The 21,997-nt window shown below is 36.2% G+C and overlaps 1 protein-coding gene and 1 long non-coding RNA gene across 2 annotated transcripts; both read right to left on the minus strand.

Annotated features, from left to right (window-relative positions):
• Window positions 1-214: 214 nt before the first annotated feature.
• LOC118488199 (protein FAR1-RELATED SEQUENCE 5-like) lies at window positions 215-1,102 on the minus strand. Its single transcript, XM_035985422.1, has 2 exons — window positions 810-1,102; window positions 215-679 (listed from the first exon to the last, which is right to left on the minus strand). The coding sequence occupies exons 1-2, from the start codon at window positions 1,059-1,061 to the stop codon at window positions 215-217; spliced, it is 717 nt and encodes a 238-aa protein (XP_035841315.1). The 5' UTR covers window positions 1,062-1,102.
• A 4,278-nt stretch (window positions 1,103-5,380) lies between these two features.
• On the minus strand, window positions 5,381-6,897 carry LOC110918494. Its single transcript, XR_002581370.2, has 3 exons — window positions 6,271-6,897; window positions 6,045-6,175; window positions 5,381-5,936 (listed from the first exon to the last, which is right to left on the minus strand). It is a non-coding gene; the product is annotated as an uncharacterized LOC110918494 (long non-coding RNA).
• Between the last annotated feature and the right edge of the window lie 15,100 nt (window positions 6,898-21,997).

Raw genomic sequence — 21,997 nt, forward strand, 5'->3', positions numbered from 1 at the left:
CTGCGACAACTACATGATGCAATTACATCATCCCCCTTCTTGAAACAAACCTAAACAAAAACAATTGAAAATTAAAAATCAAATAACGCATGTTAGCTGTTCTAGATAGTGTTACCTCTAGTAAACCGTCGCCGTGTGCTTTCCAATCCTTCATACTTATCTTCAAAAATGGTTCCTCAATTTTAGTCTCCATAGGAAGGCACTCGGACAGTGTTCATTGTAACTCTGACTGTTGATCAGCAAAAATTGACCTAGTGTACATTATCATAGCATCATCCTCTAAAGTAGATTCAGAAAAGTTATCTGGGATTGTATTTCTAGATATATGGTCATTCTTCCGATGGTTAAATCCTTGCACGTCCATTGCACCATCAAAATGGTTAAAGAACTCAACAAAGGTAAGTTGAGAATTCGCCACTTGACAGAAAAAATGGTTTTCGCTCTCTGATCTGGAGGTGGTCCGCATAAGCCCAGACATAGGCTCGTAACGATAGAAAGCTGGAATCCACGAAGATCTCGTGCCAAACAAATCATCAGTCCATTTATTCTCGGTTAGACCGAATTCAATCATTATCAGCTTCCATTCTATCTCAAACGTTTCTGGCGCAATCGAATCAGTCCATACAATGTCACACATACGTCTCTTGAACTCTTCGTTGTTACACAACTCATGTCCCACCTATTAAAACAAAGAATTGGAACTTATTGAACAAGGGCAAGTAAAAAAAATTGAATGTAGGAAATAATAACGCATGAAAATAATCACGCAGGTTGTAATAATAATCACGCATGTTGTAGTTGAGCCTAACCTTATCAGCAAGTTTCTTCATTATGTGCCACATACATAATCTGTGCCTACTCTTATCGAACACTGCTTCGATAGCTTGTTTCATCGCGGGATCCTGATCAATGACGACCACCTTCGGCTGCTTACCAAATGAGTCCAAAAATGATTGTAAAAGCCACTTATATGATTCAATGCTTTCGGATGCTAGCAACCCGACTCCAAGCGTCACATTCCGGCAGTGGTTATCAATACCAGTAAAAGGTACAAAAACCATTTTATACCTTCAATTCCGGCAGTGGTTATCAATACCAGAAAAAGGTACAAAAATCATTTTATACCTTCAAAATGTAGATTAAAAATGAATAAAAAACAAGAAGACTATACAACAAATAAAATAACAAGATTAACATTGAAGTGAGGACTAACTTGTTGGTTTTAAATGTAACATCAAACGATATGACATCTCCAAACTCAGCATAGTTACGTTTGCACAAACCATCGGCCCAGAACAAGCCAGTTAATCGTTTGTTTTCATCGACTGAATGAACGAATGAATAATCAACCATAAACTGCTTTTTACCGGTCAATCTATTGATAACCATATCTGCATCATACTCTCCGATATAGCTATGTATCCTAGCTCTAAAATTCTTGCAATCGTCTTTAGTTGCGCCAACATTTTCAAAACCTTCGTATCTTTGTCTCATTATATTGAAGGCTTTCACTGGCCCAAGATTCAATGTACCAAGCTCCCATATCATCTCTTCTTGTGTTTCGGAAAGATGTCTATAAGCTGGTAATAAATGCATATCTTTGGGGCACACGAATGAATGATTATGCGACTGAACAAACTTATCAACCTTATACAACACCCCGTCTGTCGATTAAAGCTTAATTTGAGCTTTACAGCCGGTTCGAATAGTCGGTCTGTTCCTACGTTTATATGGCTTAGACAACTTCGAATAAGGATCATCAAATTCCTGTGGTTTATGCCCCTCCTTTGAACACACAAAGTATTTAGTCTTGATAATACCACCAACATGATGTTCACCTCCTTTTCGAGCAGAGAACCCTGCCTTCTTGGTATATGTCTGATAAAAAACATATGCTTGCTCTATGGAAGAGAATTCCATTCCGATAACAGGAACACATGATGAAGCTACCTCCGGAATATACAATCTTTCATCTACACATTTTAAAAATGACAAAAACAAAATTATAAACATGACCTCTAACCAAAGACACACAGGAAAAGAACAAATCACGCAAATTGCATCAAAAATAATAATGCATCAAAAAATAATAACGCAGGAAGGAAAAAAAGCATCCAGTAATGTATACTTCATAAAAATAACGCATGGTTAGTGAATTACACAGGTCTTCTTCATATAACCATGCGTGATTATATTACATTTCAAAAAAGCTAATAATCAAAAAATGATGAACGAGCAAAAACAACACATCATACACCAATAATTTGGTTGAATTCTGGAAAATTGAAACCATTTAATTGACAACTTACTGGTCTGATCATCTAACAGAACGTGCTTATCTGATGTCGGATTCCTATATTGCTCTGCAGCATCATGACTGGCATTGACCTCAGCATATTCAAATTCAATATCATCTATGTTTCGAGCATTACTACTCTGTGGATCCATTACAAACAATAAGAGATGGAAACCCTAATCGCCCACAAAAAACCGCTAATTTGATAATTTGAAAAATCTATACTATATAATAAAAGAAACTTGATTTTGGACACGTGTCATTCATTGAAGATGTCTACTTTTGTAATTTTCTACCTTTTCATACTTAATATTATTATTTACCAAATTGATACTTTTTTATTTAGTTTACCCTTATCTCTTATTTTATGAAAAAAAAAAATATCGATTATTCTATCTCATATTTTCATATTTCATTTTTTTTTTAAATTTAGTTTGTACTTATCTTTTCAATGGGACAAAAGTAAAATTATTGGGTTTCACATTTGTAATTAGTTATTTTTTTTTATTAAGATGCTATCGTTCTATTTGCTCATGTTCAAAATGATCAGAAAAAAAAACTCCGTCATTTTTGTTTCTAGGAAATCATAATCCTTTTATTTGATTCAATCATTCTAGAAGTTTTAAAACTAAAATATAATCTATCATAATCAAATTCACATTTCAAAACCCTCAAAATTCAACCATTCAATAATCACAATTACTCACACGTATAAGCCCATATATAATCTAACCTACTTTTAGTAAATGATTCCAATTAATTTTACATTTGAAATTCATAAAAACTTTTTGTTATACACTTAATTTCATATATAATCTAATCTAACTTTTAATAATATATGTATGTGTGGACGCTCGGAGGGCAAAAGTGAAATTGCACTAATTTTAACGTTATTTCACTAAATTTGTGAAAATAACGTTAAAAGTGGCGGACGGTTAATCACGCATCATCATCATGTGGTAGCGTTGATAGCAGAAAGACAAAAGGGCACATGCACTAATCGGTCTTTGTCCCGATTGCTGAGTGTTATGTGCCTTATGTCCAAAGCTTGATGCAAAACTACTATCGAGTCGGGGGTCTTACTGAAAGCAGCCTTTACATCTTACTCTCATCAGACCCTACCTTAGCTTTGGTATTTGTGGGATTTACTGAGTATGATGATGATGATAATGATTTAGTATATATAATTAGATTTATTCAACCCGTATAATACAGGGGTTTATAAAGATATAATTTTTTTTATTATTTAGTTTATAAAATTACATTTATCCAACCCGTGTAATATACAAGGTTTCAAAATTACATTTATTTAACCCGTGTAATACACAGTGTTTTTAAAGATATAACTTTTTTTATTATTTAGTATATATAATTAGATTTATTCAACCCGTACAATACACGGGTTTTTATTATTTGGTATATAAAATTACATTTATTCAGTACAATATATGAGTTTCTTAGAGATATAATTTTTTTTTATTATTTAATATATTAAATTACATTTGTTCAACCCGTGTAATAAACGAGATTTTTAAAGAATAATTGTTTTAATTTAGTATATAAAATTACATTTATTCAATCCGTGTAATACACGGGGTTCTAACCTAGTGAAAATTATTGGAAACTGATACGAATCGTAATTACCGGGATGCAAGAGATAACGAACTCGCATAATTTCCTTGATGTTAGTAAATTTCTGAATTACCCTGGTTCAAGAATGAAAAATGTCTAATTTGCCCTTAATGAAAAATCCTAATCGTTGCGTAATCACTCTTTAATCACAAAGATCTGACGGTCAGGATGGTCGCGTACGTGAAGTATGATTAGGGCTTTTGTACATTATACTCTCTCTCTCTCTCTCTCTCTATATATATATATATATGTATATATACATACATACATAATTATAAAAACTAGTGTCAACGCGTTTAATAACCAGAAGATCGTACGGCTGTGGTGATCGCGTACAATTTGTAGGATAAAGGCTATTGTACAATAAACGGTCTCTCCATATATATTAAAAGTGTTAGAATGATTTTGTAGAGTCACACCGAATGTGAGTTGTTAATGAGTATGCCTGATAGGTTAGAGACGGTGGCTTATGGTATGGCCTAGCACGTCAACGATGATAGATTCTAGCCCAATATCTGAGGGTTGTGTCAAGGTGGAAGTGGATGATATCGTTGATAAACATAAGAAGTCGGAAGTCTATTCAGCCACTAAAACAAGTGAAATTAAATTGGTTGAAGATTTGGTTCTTCAATGGCCAAGATATGCAATAAGGGTATATTATAATATAAATATATTTTAGTATATCAATAGTTACTATAATTTTTTTTTTTAAAATTGTAGCTTAAGAATGAAGGGACACAAGCATGTCACATAACGACCCCATTGTGAACTCGCGTCGTGGGTCACAGTCATAAAGGTGTCTCATCATTGGTAGCAGACTCAATAATACATGATGATGACACCACAATGACTTCAGCTTATCATCCACACTTAGAAATGGTAGCTGACCCATTTACTCTTATATCTTTGGTTAATTTAGTTATATTTGTTAGTGTCCTAACATTTTGTTTGTTATTTGGATTGACGAAGACGATCACCAACTTCCAAGTTCACTTGAAATGGATGATCAAGATCTTTTTAAATGCAGTTTTGTAAATATGGTTAGTTTTAAAAGCATGTTAATATAACAATTTTTATATATAGATATATATTTTCTATATACATATATTTATTTACTGATATTTTTATAATGATTTTTAGTTGGTATCTATGAAGCAGCAACAAACTGCTGCAAATGCTCCCATATAGGTATCCGATGCGGGTACGGGTTCGGGTACCCTTACGGGTTCGAATACTTGTATGGGAGCATTTGCAACAATTTGTTGCTGCTGCATAGATACCAACTAAAAATCATTATAAAAACATTAGTAAATAAATATATGTATACAACATACATAAACAAATTGTTATATAAACAAGTTCTTGAAAACTAACCATATTTACAAAACTGCCTTTAAAAAGATCTTTGTTCTTCCATTTCAAGTGGACTTGGAAGTTGGTGATCGTCTTCGTTAATCTAAATAACAAACAAAATGTCTGGACACTAACAAATATAACTAAATTAACCAAAGATATAAGATTAAATGGGTCAGCGACCATTTGTAACTGTGGATGATAAGCTGAAGTCATTGTGGTGTCATGATCATGTATTATTGAGTCTGCTACCAATGGTGAGGCACCTCTATGATTGTGACCCACAGCGTGAGTTCACAATGGGGGTGTTATGTGACATGCTGTGTCCCTTCATTCTTAAGAGAATTTAAAAAAAAAATATTGTAACTATTGATATACTAAAATATATTTATATTATACCCTTATTGCATTATCTTGGCCATTGAACATATTAAAGAACCAAATCTTCAACCAATTTAATTTCACTTGTTTTGGTGACTGAATAAAATTCCGACTTCTTATGTTTATTAACGACATCATCCACTTCCACCTTGACACGACCCTCAGATATTGGGCTAGAACCTATCATCGTTGACGTGCTAGGCCATGCCATACCATAAGCCACCGTCTCTAACATATCAGCCATATTCATTAACAACTCACATTCGGTGTGACTCTGCAAAACCATTCAACACTTTTAATATATATATATATATATATATATATATATATATATATATATACATATATAACATTTAAATTTAGCAAACTATAAATGTATTACCATGATTGGCGGATAGTGGACCCGTCCATTAGACCCATAGCTAGAGCCACAAAAGGTTGGCCTCGTGTGTACTTGTGGTATTGAGTCTTGGCTCACATTTTTATATAGTCCTCCATGAACCCTAGTATGACCTACAACTCAATACAACATCAATTTCTATAAATATATTCAACAATATATATATACACACACACTACATATATATACACACAGACATAGTCATTACCTATGAACCCGAATATCGTTCGTTATTTTTATCAAAATATATATGCTTCTTGTGCTCGGGTATCTTCTTTGAAAAACAAGCAATCCCACGTCCACGTTTGGCTTTTTTTATCTTTTCCTAGGTCTCAGGTATCTTCTTGAGAATGTTTTCTTGCCATATCTAGAGTTCACATAGATAAGAAAAAAGTTTAACTTTATTAGAGCTTTTCAACAAATAAGATCAAATATGCATATACATATACTACATTTATAGTTGGTTAGTGAGCGAAATATTCAGATTGAAACGTGTGGTTTTGCACGAATTTGCCTTCCCTTACACAATTACACTTTTCTTGTCTTTGCAACAATCAAAGAATGCATATATATGTTATAGGTTTAAGTACTTATTTTGTTTAAATTATCATTCATTATATGTACTAAACCGTACTGAAGATTAAATTGGTGATATTATCAAGATAGTATATTAAGAGCACTAGGTACGTTTGTTTTTTAATACGTAGACAATGCAATAATTGGTCCTTGATATCCATATAAGCCAAATAGACTACATATGGACACATCTTGGTGCATTTCTGTAACTACAAATCTAACTAAACCTAGCCCTTCCCATGGGTAAGTTTAACTCTCCAACATGCCCTAACATACAAAATTATAGCAGATTCAAGTATGAAATAAAGTAAAGTAAAGTGTGTTAAAGCTATTTAATATCAATAAACTAAACCAACAATAAACATTATATACTCCATGTTATATTTTAAAATAAACTAAAGTATGTTAAAGCTATTTAAGATTATAAAACTGAGGAAATATATATTTCATAAAAAATAAATAAAAAGTTATTTTGTATCTCCTTTTTTTGTCATATCAAACCAAAGTAATTTACCTTTTTTAACGAAAAATTTGGATTTCACCAATGGGCTATCATTGTACTATCAGCGGAACCACCTCAATTCAGAATAAATACTAGAAAAACATATCAAAAATTCAAAATTGATCACAAACCTACACTAATTGATGAAATGAGAATCTGGACCACACGTGCAATACACTAAGAATCTATTCCGAAAAACTACACGTGCAATAATACATACAAGAATCTGGACCAAGTATATATATATTTTTATACCCTCAACCACATCAAATGTTAGACCCAAACATATAAATAATGAAAATTATCAAACAGAAGGTTAAGGGTTTTCATCACCTCTTAGATGTGGTTTCGGAACTGGAGGTGTCGTTTGAGGGGTGACGAAGGCCGGCGTCTGAGGGGTTGAGGCGTCGGAACAGTTGGCTGGAGCGATGGTGCTGTGGGGTTTTGGGGGCGTTTGAGGGGTGGATTTTTCGGAGAATTAGGGTTGCGTTGGAGTGTGTGTGGCAAACGGCAGATTGAATGTGGGAAGTCGTGGGAATATATTAGACTGTAGGGGTTTGAGTTTTGGGGGAGATTTTTGGGGAAGGAGGTTTAGGCTTGTTACGGTTTTAAAGAAAAAATAATTAATCAACGTATCTGTAAAATTAATTCAGGAACTGAATGAAATAATTTGGATACAATTTTGTTTTTTTTAAAAAGTGATTGCTTAGTTCATATCGGGTCTTTTGCAAACATCAACAAAGATTACCCAACCGTGTTTAGATGTTCCCTCTAATTAAGAGTTTCTAATGAATTTATATGTCACAACAACAGTAATAATAATAATAATTACTATATTATAATGCATGAGAGTGGATATTTTAAGATACCAAAAAATAAAAACTTATTTCCTCTTTGTTTAATGAAATTATAGTTAATTAGTTACACTTATATCCTTCAACAACAAACTTATAATTATTTATGTATTATTGTCGTATCTTATAAACTATAATGTTTTAAAAAAAATCCAAATGTACCATTATGACCTACTCATTTTTGTTGATGTTTCGATAGTTGTTTTGTTCAGTATTGTTGTGCGAATTAAAATGTACAAGTGGATGATACATTAGTGTACAAGTGATTAAAGCAATGTGTCCCTATCATATTTCAAATGCTCAAGACTCACCGCATTATTGTCATTATTATCAATTTAATAAGGGTCCTAATAATTCCACATGGTATCATCTTATTCTAACATGGTTGATACGGGCCGTATAAGGTTATACGGCCTGTATAGAATAAAGTGAACCGACAAAGATCACTTTATTCTATAAGGTCTTATACGGCCTGTATAGAATAAAGTGAACCGACAAAGATCACTTTATTCTATAAGGTTATACGACTCGTATCAACCATGTTAGAATAAGATTATATAGTGATCGTATATATATTATACATACGGGTCGTATATAATGATACGGCCCGTATACATTGAATTTCGTATATTTTATTGTTTTATTACTATTTGACGCGACGTATTATTCCTCGATTCACGTGCGAGTAGACGTAAGATTCTCTGATTCGATGTTATATTCCTTGATTCTCGTGCGAGTTATGTGATTAGACGTTAGATTCCTCGATATTCGTGCGAGTTATTTGATTCGACGTTAGATTCCTCGATTCACGTGTTAGTCATTTGAAACGATGTAATATTCCGTAAAATTCTCTATATAAACGACACTAATTTCATTCATTTTCTTTCAACTTCTATTCGTTTCTTCTATTTTTCTCTGTATTCAAATTATTTACACTATAATGTCGGGTTGGGTTAACTTTTTTAATGTGTTTGATAACGAGGCGAATCAGGGGAGTTATGATAACAATCAAGTTAACAATCCGGGCGTGTTTGATCTGAATGCTCCGTTCGATCCCAGTCTTGCGCCTGATGCAAGTCCGGATACTTGGGTTTGGATGCCTTTCAGCCTAATTATGCTGGTTATTATCCATCGCAACACCAGGTTAATTTTGAAGCCCCTCCTGTTAGTGTTGGACCGCCGACTGATAGTTCTCATTCTCCTCCCATAAGTGGTGGACCACCCGAGGGTCCAAATGCTGACCAGGAACCTAGTGAGTTTCAAAACAAGCAGGTATAACATTTAATTATACGTTTATTTGTTGTATGTTAACTATTTTAGTGTTTTTACGTTTGATGTTGTTTTTTATTAAAATCTTAGATTAGGGTTGCTCAACGGGTCGTGTTCGCGGGTTGGTGGGTTCAACCTGACCTGAACCTGAAAATTTTACACAAACCCGAACCCGACCCGAACCCGAAAATCGTATCATACATAAGAACCCGAACACGACCCGAAGTTTCATGATTTGGCCCGAACACGACCCGTTCAACCCGAATTTTTTTATTTTTTTTCTGAAATTAATATATTAAAGTTAAAACTTACTTAAAAAACACAAATATATATATATAATAATATCATATTTAAATTACAAAATCTATGTTAATTTCTCTTTTAAAGTTATAATCATGGCATAAAAATACACACCCCATTTAATTTACGACGTAAAATATATTGTAAAAAAATATAATATAGTATAAATGTGTAACGGGTTCGCAGGTTCAACCTGAAGCTGACCCGAACCCGGTTATACTAAAACTAAACCGACGGGTTAATCATTTGAGTTAATCATTAATTGACACATATAAGTGTTCTCGTTAGAAATTCGCGAGCATGGATGAATTGGTAGAGTGGTGTAGAGACGTCGGACGCGAAAATGGCTACGCCATCGTCACCAAACGCACCATTTACGATAAACCCCCAAGCGGTCAACCATTAAAAATTTGGCTTACGTGCGATTGTGCCGGCGAGTACAAATCAACAGCCACGGTCAGACGTAGCGGAACCAGGAAAACCGGTTGCAAGTTCTAACTGATCGGGACATACAGAAAGAGGTTAGGTTATTGGGATCTAAGGATTGAGGAAGCTAAACATAACCACGAACCATTTCTGTATCCAGGGGGTCATCCGTCCCTAATGAGGCTGACTCCATCGGAAGAGAGGACGATGGAGCAAATGACGCATCAGAACATAAAACCACGAGACATTCTTGCTGCCATTAAAGAACAGAACCCCCATAATGTCTCAACAAGAAACACCATATACAACGCTCGGGCCAAATTGGGTCGAATGGAACAAGTCGGCGAGACTCCAATGCAGATACTTTTCGACCGATTGGAGAAGGTTGGGTTTGTTTTTTTACCATAGAACATCTCAAAACGGCGAACGGGTCGAGGATGTTTTCTTCATCCACCCGGAGTCAAACGTGTTGTGGCACGCCTTCCCGCATGTGTTGCTTATAGACTCCACCTACAAGACGAATCGGTACAAAATGCCGCTAGTCCAGATTATCGATGTTACATCCACGTTGATGTCGTTTTGCATTGCTCATGCGTTCGTAAGCAACGAGAAACAGGAAAACTTCACATGGGTTCTACAGAGGTTGAAACACTCATTAGAGAGTGTTATGGAACCCCGTGTAATAGTAACGGATAGAGATCGCGCCCTAATGAACGCATGTGCAACCGTGTTTCCCAGGGCTAGACATTCATTATGTAGGTGGCACATACAACAAAACATCTTCAAACATTGCAGGCAAAGCTTTAAAACAGAAGAAAGCTAGAAAAGGTTTCTTTACAAGTGGCGCAAGCTAATTAACTCAACGACCGATCTTGACTACAACTACTGGTACGAGCGAATACGATCAAAGTTGCCAAGCAAAAAAACCGACGGTAAGTTTTATATTATTTTTGTTTAATAATCGTATTTATTTGACTTGTCTTAACTGCACTTAACTTTGATTACAGAGATTATGGACTATTTGGATTCAATCTGGCTACAACCATATAGAGACCTATTTGTTTCGTTCTAGAGCGACCAACATCTGAACTTCGGTCAATGTACAACGAACAGGGCAGAGGGTCAACATGCCCTTTTGAAGCAGTACCTAGGTGACTCTAATTACACCCTTGAGAAAGTGGTACCACTTATTGATAAGCTCATAAGAAACCAGGTGACAGAAATCAAAGGCAGCATTGAAACAAGCAGGAGCCGAACATTGGGTCCACATAACAAACCAATATTTAATCTCCTACGAAAGAAGGTTTCACATGCCTGCCTAGACTTGATATCCGCCGAAGTAAATGAAATAGAAAAATTAAAGTTATCTAACGGTACATGCGCGTGCCGTTTGTATACAAGCTCTGGGTTGCCGTGTGCGTGTCGGTTGGAACCGTATACAACGAATGGTAATACATTATTCGACCAACCACATTTTATAATCATAGCATTTCATCACGCAAAATCTTATTGACGTTTTATGTTGTTTGTTGATATGTTTCTTAGGTCAAATGATCCCGTTGGAGTCGATAGACCCTTTTTGGAGAAAGTTAAATTTGGACTCCATACTGAAACCGAGCGAGGTGGACTGTTTTAACTTAGACGACGAACTTGCACTTCTCAAACAACATTTAAGTGCCCAACCGAGAGAAGTCAAGAAAAACTTGCTTCAAAAGATGAAGGAGTTGGTACAACTCAATAAGACGAAGCTCAAACAACCAGTTGTGCAAAAAAACACACGGGGTCGTCCAACTTTAAAAGCTCAGCAACAAAGGAAGGATGATTCGTTTACGGAGCCTTCAAGACACAGCTTTTTTACAACGCAGGACGAGTATAGTGATTCACCCGTTGGGTTTGGCACACAAGAGTCAATGATCGAACCTACCAGGCACAGCTCGTTTGTCGAGCCACAAAGTTATTGTGCTGAAACACCTATGTTCTTCGGCGAGATTGCGAAAGGCGCTAAGAATTCGAAAACGAAAAAGAAGGGCGCAAAATCAAAGGAATAGCAACCAGACTTACCTTTGCTGCCTATCACACTAGTTAATATGTTCATGCACTTCCAAAAGTTCATTCCACCTTGCTTCTATCCTCACCTCAGTCACATACAAAATGTGCAGGGTGATGGTAATTGTGGGTTTCGATCTATAGCGGTCGGCTTATCACTTAAAGAGTGGGAGTGGTCGTTCATACAGGAGGAGTTTCATGCTGAGTGCAACCGGTTCCACGAATTACGGAAAAAAGATAAATGAACCTAAGTATCAAAATGTTCTGGAGTCATTAGTTTGGTCTGGTATAGACGGAGCACCTGAACATAAGTGGATACAAACGCCTTTCACGGGGCTTCTGATAGCAAACCGGTGGAATGTCGTTTGTCTCTTATTAAGTGACCTTGGTTGTGCTTCATTTTTCCCCATGTTCAGAACAGCCCAAGATAGTATTCCGCATCGAACAGTCGCGCTTGTACATGTAAACAGGAACCATTTTATTCACGTCAGATTAGAAGGGGAATATCCAATGCCAACCCCATCAGGATACTGGCGACAACTGACACGGAATACGCTAGCAGAAAGTTGGTATCACTATTACAAGGAACGTATTGACCAATATAATAGGATCGTTGATGAATACAGGACCAGGGCATACGTGGATTTAGGTGGCCTATGAATATAAATTGTTATTTGCATGTTTTGACAATTTGTAATGATGAACATACACGTTATATAAATGTTTTGGCAACTTGTTGAAATTGAACTTGAAAAAACGTTTACAATGTTATTTGCATGTTTTAACAATTTGTAATGATGAACATACACGTTATATAAATGTTTTGGCAACTTGTTGAAATTGAACTTGAAAAAACGTTTAAAATGTTATTTGCATGTTTTGACAATTTGTAATGATGAACATACACGTTATATAAATGTTTTGGCAACTTGTTGAAATTGAACTTGAAAAAACGTTTAAAATGTTATTTGCATGTTTTGACAATTTGTAATGATGAACATACACGTTATATAAATGTTTTGGCAACTTGTTGAAATTGAACTTGAAAAAACGTTTAAAATGTTATATGCATGTTTTGACAATTTGTAATGATGAACATACACGTTATATAAATGTTTTGGCAACTTGTTGAAATTGATCTTGAAAAAACGTTTAAAATGTTATTTGCATGTTTTCACAATTTGTAATGATGAACATACACGTTATATAAATGTTTTGGCAACTTGTTGAAATTGAACTTGAAAAAACGTTTAAAATGTTATTTACATGTTTTCACAATTTATAATGATGAACATACACGTTATATAAATGTTTTGGCAACTTGTTGAAATTGAACTTGAAAAAACGTTTAAAATGTTATTTCAATTTTTGATAATTTGTAATGATGAACATACACGTTATTTAAATGTTTTGGCAACTTGTTGAAATTGAACTTGAAAAAACGTTTAAAATGTTATTTCATTTTTTGACAATTTGTAATGATAAACATACACGTTATTTAAATGTCTTGGCAACTTGTTGAAATTGAACTTGAAAAAAAGTTTAAACGAATCAACGTTAACACATACCGACCGTATCTTCATCACTTCCGCATATAGTAATTTAAGAAAAATGTAAAATACTCAATTGTATACGGGCCGTATAAACGTATACGCCTCGTATACTCTGATCGTATATGAAGTATATGACTGAATTAAAAAACATTAAATTATTGTATACGGGTCGTATACATTTATACGGCCCGTATACAAAGAAAAAAAGATCGTATAAGATTTATACGACCTCATTTCCACCATACGGCCTCAACATTCCACCAAAAATTCTCTCGGTTTTCTCTCGGATCGTTCTTGGATAGCGCTCTTCGGCGTTTGTGACGTTTTCTTCTCGTTCTTCCTATACAGTACGTTTTCGTATAGTATACTTTCAAATTCTGAAACATGTTAGATTATGGTCTTGTATAGTAAAGGATCGAATAGCGTAGATAGGCGTAACGATTAAGATTGTATAACTGAATTTGAAAAAAAAAATTGAAACTGAAAATTGTAACTGATTATTCAAGTGTATACTGTCGTATACAATTTATACGATCGTATACAGGTTGAATATTCAAACCGTATACGATCGTATACACTATATACGCTCGTATAGCTGTTGAATATTCAAACTGTATACGATCGTATACACTATATACGCTCGTATAATGTTTGAATATTCAACATGTATACGATCGTATACGATATATACGGTCGTATACAGATTCGTAAACATTGTATACGATCGTATGAACTTATATTTTATTCCCAATTTGTTATATTTTTAGCGTATCTACGACGTATAATACGTGTGTATAGGAAACGTATATCTGAGGTATACGTAGCGTATACGTGCGTATAATACTTGCGCGTATGGTCGTATACTTCATGTTTACGGATCGTGTACGAGATGTATAACACGTGAGTATACGAAACCTATACTTGATGTGTACAGAGCGTATATATGATATGTACAATACGTTCGTATACAAGAACAGTAGTCGTATAATACGTTAACGCTAATCGTATAGTGATTGCTAAGTTGTAATTGTTATTTTTACAGACGATATGGCTGAGTCATCAGCAGCTGCTGCGGCCCGTAGAGGTCGAGGTCAAGGTCGGGGCCGTGGACGTGGATGCGGACGGGGACGTGGACGTGGACAGGAGGAGGAGATTGTGCCCGATTTTACTGAGACGGGGCAGTTTATTAGAGATATCCCCCGAGGTACGGCTGCCTATAGGGTTTTGGGCAGATTACGAGAGATGGTGCTGGATGCGCCTCGGACCATTGATATTCAGTTTTTGATCGATATTGGATCGATCGGTCGGGTCCGGGAGCTCATGCCAGCTAACTCCCCGTGGGACCGCTTATTTGATGCCGCCGCAGAGCGGGCCCACAGGGAGATTACTTTAGAGTTTTTATCTACTTTTACATTTACGGACACCCGGGGTGGGGGTTTACAGCATTTTTTTTTACGACAGACGCCGTAGCTTTTAATATTTGCGGCAAGCCTTAGAGGATGACACTTCCTCAGTTCGTCGTTGCCTTGAGTCTGTAGTCACAGGAGTACTCAGTGTCCCAGACATTTTTTGATGCGCAAATCAGCACGTCCAGTGACTTGTTGTGGCCTTGGTGGCGCACTATTGGGTTCGGGGAGTTCGTGAAACCGAATCAGCGATCCCCGAAGGCACGGGCGACTGATCTTTACGACCCGTTACACCGATACCTACATCGGTGTATCGCCGTGACGATCGCTGGTCATCATGATAGCAGGGAATGGGTCACACAAAATGACCTATTCTACTTGCACGACTTACTTACTGACGGGGGGCCAACTTGGCGTACAGGTTGGCCGCATATCTCGCCGAGTACGCTTTTAAGCGTACCTCTACCCACATCAGCTGTGGGGCCTTCGTCACCCGTCTGACGAAGCATTTCTTTCGACTCTTGTCCCCGCAGGTGGCAAGTGGTATGACCCTGACACTCCAGCTTGACAGGGTTGGGAGGGACACAACCCAATCGATGGGTTTCGCTCGCGAGATCAAGGGAGGGTGGCTGGTTTGGGCGTATGGTGTGGGTGAGGGACCCCATGGATAGGGAGGCGAGGGGGAGGGAGGCGATGGAGAGGGAGGCGATGGAGAGGAAGGCGATCATACTGTCGATCGATCACAGGTAGCTGCCGAGGATTCACAGGGTGATCGCCCGTACGTTCGACGGAGCATGAGACAGCGTCCGATGCCTCCACCGGGGGTGGAGGAGAGACTCGTGAGACTCGTTCAGGTGGAGGAGAGACTCGTTCAGGTCGAGTCGAGACTCGGTCAAGTCGAGTCGGATGTAGCTGCAGTCAGAGGGGATGTACAGTGGATGGTCGAGGCGATTGTGGCTATGCATGCTGGCGCGCCCCTACCTCCACTAGCTGGCGCTGCACCACCACCACCACCACCGCCGTAGCTGCTTATTGTATGTTTTTTTGTTATTTTACGTTTGAAAAATTGTAAAAATTTATCTTTTTGTTTGTTTTAGATGTAAAACATTCTAACTATTAATCTTATGTTTAGATGTTAAGTTGTTTGTTTAATAATTGTTGTCGTAGTTTATCATAATCATATCACATATTTATCGTTTTACAAAGTGGAAACTTATTAAACATTATAAATACGTTTAACTACAAACTCGTAACATAATCCAATATATACAACACTATTTTAAAATTTACAAAACTTATTAAACGGTTTCCAATTGCAACAAAAAAATAACTTTTCTATACATATTTATCGTTTTACAAAGTGGAAACTTATTAAAAATAATAAATATGTTTAACTACAAACTCCTAACATAATCCGATATATACAACACTATTTTAGAATTTACAAAACTTATTAAACGGTTTCCTGATTGCAACGAAAAATTAACTTTTCTATACATATTTATCGTTTTACAAATTGGAAACTTATTAAACATAATAAATACGTTTAACTACAAACTCGTAACATAATCCGATATATACAACACTATTTTAAAATTTACAAAATTTATTGAACGGTTTCCCGATTGCAACAAAAAATTAATTTTTCTATACGGGCCGTATAACATTATACGGCCCGTATACAGATTTCAAAACTAAAAACCATTGGCAAACCTTCGAAACAAAATTATGCAAATATGTATATGGCCCGTATATAACTATACGTCCCGTATACATATAAAAACAAAAAAAAACATTCCACCACATTAAATTCTGTGCATAAACATTCTATACGGCCGGTATCAGACTATACGGCCCGTATACAAATAGGGATGTGAAAATAAGATTATAGGGGTGTGGAAATAGAAGAACCCATTAATAATATTCCAACCATTTCACCCCTATTTTCGTTTGATTAAGATTGTTCACCAATTTGTTCCGGAGACTATATTAAATTTCGAAACCTTGCACATACGAGTTTGATATGAGCTTTGTTCATATTCTGTATGTTTGTGTATTTACTTGGTTAGGTGCACACACTAACGTGGGTTAGCAGGTAGTAAATTGATATCAAACAAGCTCACTTGTTTTATCTAGTTGGTTATATTAAAAAACTTTATATAATACCCTATTCAACAAAATGGAATTTTAGTTTTCATAAAAAAATTATAAAAACGTTTTTAGAAGCATTTTCGTTTTCATAGACCTTTTTTTTATAAAAAACGTTTTTTTTAGAAGTTTGGTAAATAAGTTTTCCACCAACAAACTTTTAGGAAAAAAACTCTATAATCTAAACATAATTGTAACACCCCGAATTTCTTATGTGACGAGTTTCAATGTTTCATCACAAAACATTGACGAAAAGAAAGGGTAAATATAAAAAAAAATTTATTAATTATTAAATTAGAGTATTATTAAAATTTATACCAATTAACAAATCAAAAACCCCATATATGCATTAAGTTGCCAAGTTAGTAACTAGAAGTGAGTAAGTGGATAAGGCTTAAAAGATGGGGGACTAGATATGTAAAAAGGGGATTAAAACATGACAAAAAAAGAGGAAACCAGACAAGTCTGGTTCCTACGATCGTGAGAAGCAGAAGGGGGACTCCTTCCCTCACCAAAACCCTAAATCACTAAATTCCTCCAATTAAGAGCTAGATTGTTGAAGAAACGAATGCATTACCCAAGAATCTTGATTATCTAAGTGTTCTTGATCTCAAGTAAGTCAAATTTTGTGATTTGATGAAAGTTTAATTAAGTGGGTTTTGTGTAATTTATGAATGTAATACAAAATTCAGTAAAATTGATGGTTATTAGGAAGGCTAGATATCATTAGAATGCTAAAATTCGAAAATGACCAAGGTTAGGGCAAAACCCACTTGCATGTCAAGTAATGTTCAACAATTGTGAAGTTTTGTATGTTAATTTGATGATTAAGTTATGAAATTGTTATGAATATAGATTTAGAATTGTATGTTCTTGATTTGAATGATAGATCCTAACATGGTAGTATGTTTATGTTACTCAAGAGTGAACTATGAAAGTTGTGCTTAAAATGCTTGTACATTATGCTAGTCTAATGATATGCACACCATGTGTTCGACAAAATGCCTAAGTAAGTTAGTTATGGCTTTTGCACGAATACTTGTTAAGATGATGCAATTTTCTCATGATAATGATGTATGTAACTAGTAAACTCCATAACATACCATAAGGATTGTGAAATTAATGTTGAAAGAAAGCTAAAGTACGGGATTATGACATATAGGCACAAAGAAGGAAGAAGGCGCAAGTCACTCAAAGGCACAATCATCACAAGATCGCGGTAAGTTCATATGAACTTTATGTACTATGTTGGTAGATTATGAATGATACTATTTAGAACTATGATTTTAGTATAACTTCCCTTTACGAATCTTGATTGTATAAATGCAAAGAGTTTGTATGGAGAAATGTCCGAAAGACCAAGTTGTGGTAAAATTTAAAGGATCCGTCAATTTGGATGAAATGTTAAATAGAATGATAATTGGAATGTTTAGGAATTAGATTTGTTATATGGGTCAAATGGGGTAAGTACATGAAGGAATGATATGCGGTGATACATTACTAACAAATTGGAAAAATGGAATGACGAAGGCTTCCGAATGAAGGCAAATATGCTAGTAGGGTATCATGGCTATGTTAACGGGTGAAAGGAATATGGAATTAAAGGATTGTAATTGTTATGTGTTACGAACTAACAAGTGTTTGTTGTTATGAATGTTAGGTAAATCTCATGCTTGATTGCGGCGCATTCGGAGCGAACACACAATTGTCAACCTTTACACGCTTCCGGTTCATGTTGTTGATGATGAATGGGTCAAAAACTCTGTTTTGTCATATGATGTTAAATTGTGTTTAGTGTGTTAGTAAGTAGCTAGAACTTTTAAATCTTTTGGTACATTTGTACAAAATTGTCCATGTTGAATCTTGTGGTCACAATTTGTGGTTTTGAAAAGTGTCGTAGTTTATAATTAAAATGATGTTGTTAAAGGCAGGGAAAAAGTTAAATTTTCGAACGGGTCATGTCAAATTTTTTTAGAAATTGTATAAAGTTATGTTGTACATCGTAAAGGAAAACGTGGGCGTTTCAAGTTGGTATCAGAGCCTAGGTTTGAGGGATTTAAGCATCAACTGCTTGAACTCAAACCAAAAGCTCGGGAGAAGTGTGTGTTCGATCCGTGGCGCAAAGCAAGTAAGTGTTCTAAATGATTACGTTATGAAATATTTTTGCACTTCAATTTAAGTTGTTGTGAGACGTTATGAAATGATCACGTGACGTAATGGGAGATATAGGATGAATCAGATCAGTTTGGGAATTAATACGGGTCAAAAAGGAGTAGAAAAACATGAAAAAACAATAAAAGTACGCTGGGCACTACCGTAAGTTACGGTGGTACCGTAATTTACGGTAGCACCTGGGAGAAATAATGGCCACCGTAAATCAGTAGCTTGACACCATAAAGGAAAAAGGGTCACCGTAAGTTACGGTGGTACCGTAACTTACGGTGGAGCTCATTTCAGCCTATTTCAAATTATATTGTTCTGTTTATTGTTTTATTCATACGGAAGGTATTTAGAATGATATAATTCGATCATAATGGGTAAGAAAAGTGTATCAAGATGTAAGGGATAAAGAACACTATGGAGTTGTTTGTCGGAAACGTTGAGTTTCCAAAGAAAGTTTAAGCATGGTTTAGTCATGAGTAGTTTCTTTCACATATTAGAAAGAATGAGAGCTACGTAGCACTAGCATGGTCATATGATAGAAAGGATGAATGAATGTTTAAAATAAGAACGATACGATACAAAGACGATAAGGCAAGAAGTATGAATGATGAATGAAACGTGTTATGATAACATGATGTTAAGACATGATGGTGGAAGAAATGAAATGAAAATTCTAATGAAAGTAACGAATGTTTTATGTAGATGGCCGATAGGGTGAATGCCAATGAGGACGACGAAGCACGCCAAAATGAAATAAAAGCTATGGTTGTGGAAGAAGTAATGAAAGCAGTTGAGGCTAGTATTCCCCGACTAGCTCAAGAAGTCGAATGGCAAGTATTGGAAATAATTAATACCTCGGTAACTTCCAAGGTGGAAGAATTGAAAGAAATGATTAGCGAATTGCAAGTGAAGAAAAGCTTTCGGCGATGCACGTACAAGGAGTTCATGGCATGCAACCCCTTACCATACAAAGGGGAAGTTGATCCGATAGCTTGTCAAAGGTGGATTTCCAGTACCGAGGCAGTGTTCACACGAAGTAGATGTGAAGCGGAGGATCAAGTAATGTTTGCCACGGGCCTTCTACAACTTCGAGCAAAAGATTGGTGGGACGCATACTCGAAAGAATTGGGGGATGATAAGGTGCAATCGTTAACATGGCAAGAATTCAAGGAGTCATTTCTGAAATATTATAGTCCACAATCCGCAATTGATAAGATTCAGGAAGACTTCTTACGTCTCAGACAAAAGGATGAAACGATTGATGAGATAACAAACAAATTCCTTGAAAGGGTGAAGTTCTGTGAGGAGATAGCGGGGACTGAGAGGCAAAGGATTGTACATTACCATGCTATGTTAAAGGCTGAATATCGGGAATTTATAAACCCCTCTAAGTGTGCGACGTTAAATGAACTAATTGAATGGGCAAGAGACAGAGAAATTGAGATAAAAAGGCAGGTTGAACGGGGAGAGAAAAGGGCAGCGGAGAAGCCTACCAACGCAAACCCATCGAAAAAGGCAAGGTATCAAGACCAAAGCAAGAAAGGGAAAGCAAGTGGTGAAATCCCGACTTGCAAGACGTGTGGGAAGCATCATTCGGGAGAATGTTTGTCGGGAAAGAAGGGGTGCTACAAGTGTGGGCGAGAAGGACATCCGTTTTATAGGTGCCCCGAAAACTCAAAGGCGTGTTACAATTGCAATGAACCGGGGCACATTAAAGCAGAATGTCCGAAACTCCAACAAGGGGCAAAGAGAGATGGAAAGAAGGACGAGCCCCCCAAGGCTCGCGGAAGGATGTTTCAGCTAACCTCGGATGAAGCTAAAGCTAGCCCGGACGTGGTTTCAGGTATATTCTTGGTTAATTCTATGCCTATGAATGTTTTATTTGATTCCAGGGCTAGTAGGTCATTCATTTCTAATAAATTGTTAGCTCACCCATCGTTTAAGCTTGAAAAGATGTCAATACCCTTAGAAGTTGAAGTTGCTGATAGTAAAAGCTATTTGTTGCATGATATTTGCAAAAACTGTAAGATTGATTTGCGGTCGGGATATCACCAACTGCGTGTGCGAGAAGACCTTGTTCCAATGTACATGGGGGAATTTAAAGTAGTTGTAGGAATGGATTGGTTAGCCCAAAATCATGCTGAAATTCAATGTGAAAAGAAAATCATTCATATAGTAACCTCGGGGGGAAAACGGATAAGTGTTCAAGGGGAAAGGGTCATCAAGCCGAAATTGTGCTCTATAGTCAAAGCTGTCAAACATGTGAGGAACGGGGGTAGGGCTTATCTATCTTATGAGATTGACACTAGTCGAGGTGTCCCAAAGCTTGAAGATGTGAACGTGGTGAACGAATATCCGGATGTATTTCCGGAAGACCTACCTGGGCTCCCACCTGAACGAGAAGTAGAATTTAAAATAGAGCTTAACCCGGGTGCAAAACCGGTAGCTAAAGCTCCTTATCGGTTGGCCCTAACCGAAATGAAAGAATTGATGACGCAACTTCAGGAGTTGCTCGATAAGGGTTTTATTAAACCAAGTGTTTCGCCATGGGGAGCACCCGTATTATTCGTGAAAAAGAAAGATGGCTCGATGCGAATGTGCATCGACTATCGAGAGTTGAACAAGTTAACGGTGAAGAATCGATACCCGTTGCCCAGAATTGACGATCTTTTTGATCAGCTACAAGGGGCGA

The sequence above is a fragment of the Helianthus annuus genome, chromosome 16 (assembly GCF_002127325.2).
Source record: "Helianthus annuus cultivar XRQ/B chromosome 16, HanXRQr2.0-SUNRISE, whole genome shotgun sequence".
In the NCBI taxonomy this organism is placed as follows: Eukaryota; Viridiplantae; Streptophyta; class Magnoliopsida; order Asterales; family Asteraceae; genus Helianthus; species Helianthus annuus.

Bases quoted from the DNA above. Each gene is read 5' to 3' on its own strand.
- LOC118488199 (XM_035985422.1), bottom strand. From the start codon at position 1,061: ATGGTTTTTGTACCTTTTACTGGTATTGATAACCACTGCCGGAATGTG. The intron at 680-809 runs GTTAGGCTCAAC...TTGTTTTAATAG, and splicing joins TGAAGAAACTTGCTGATAAG to GTGGGACATGAGTTGTGTAA.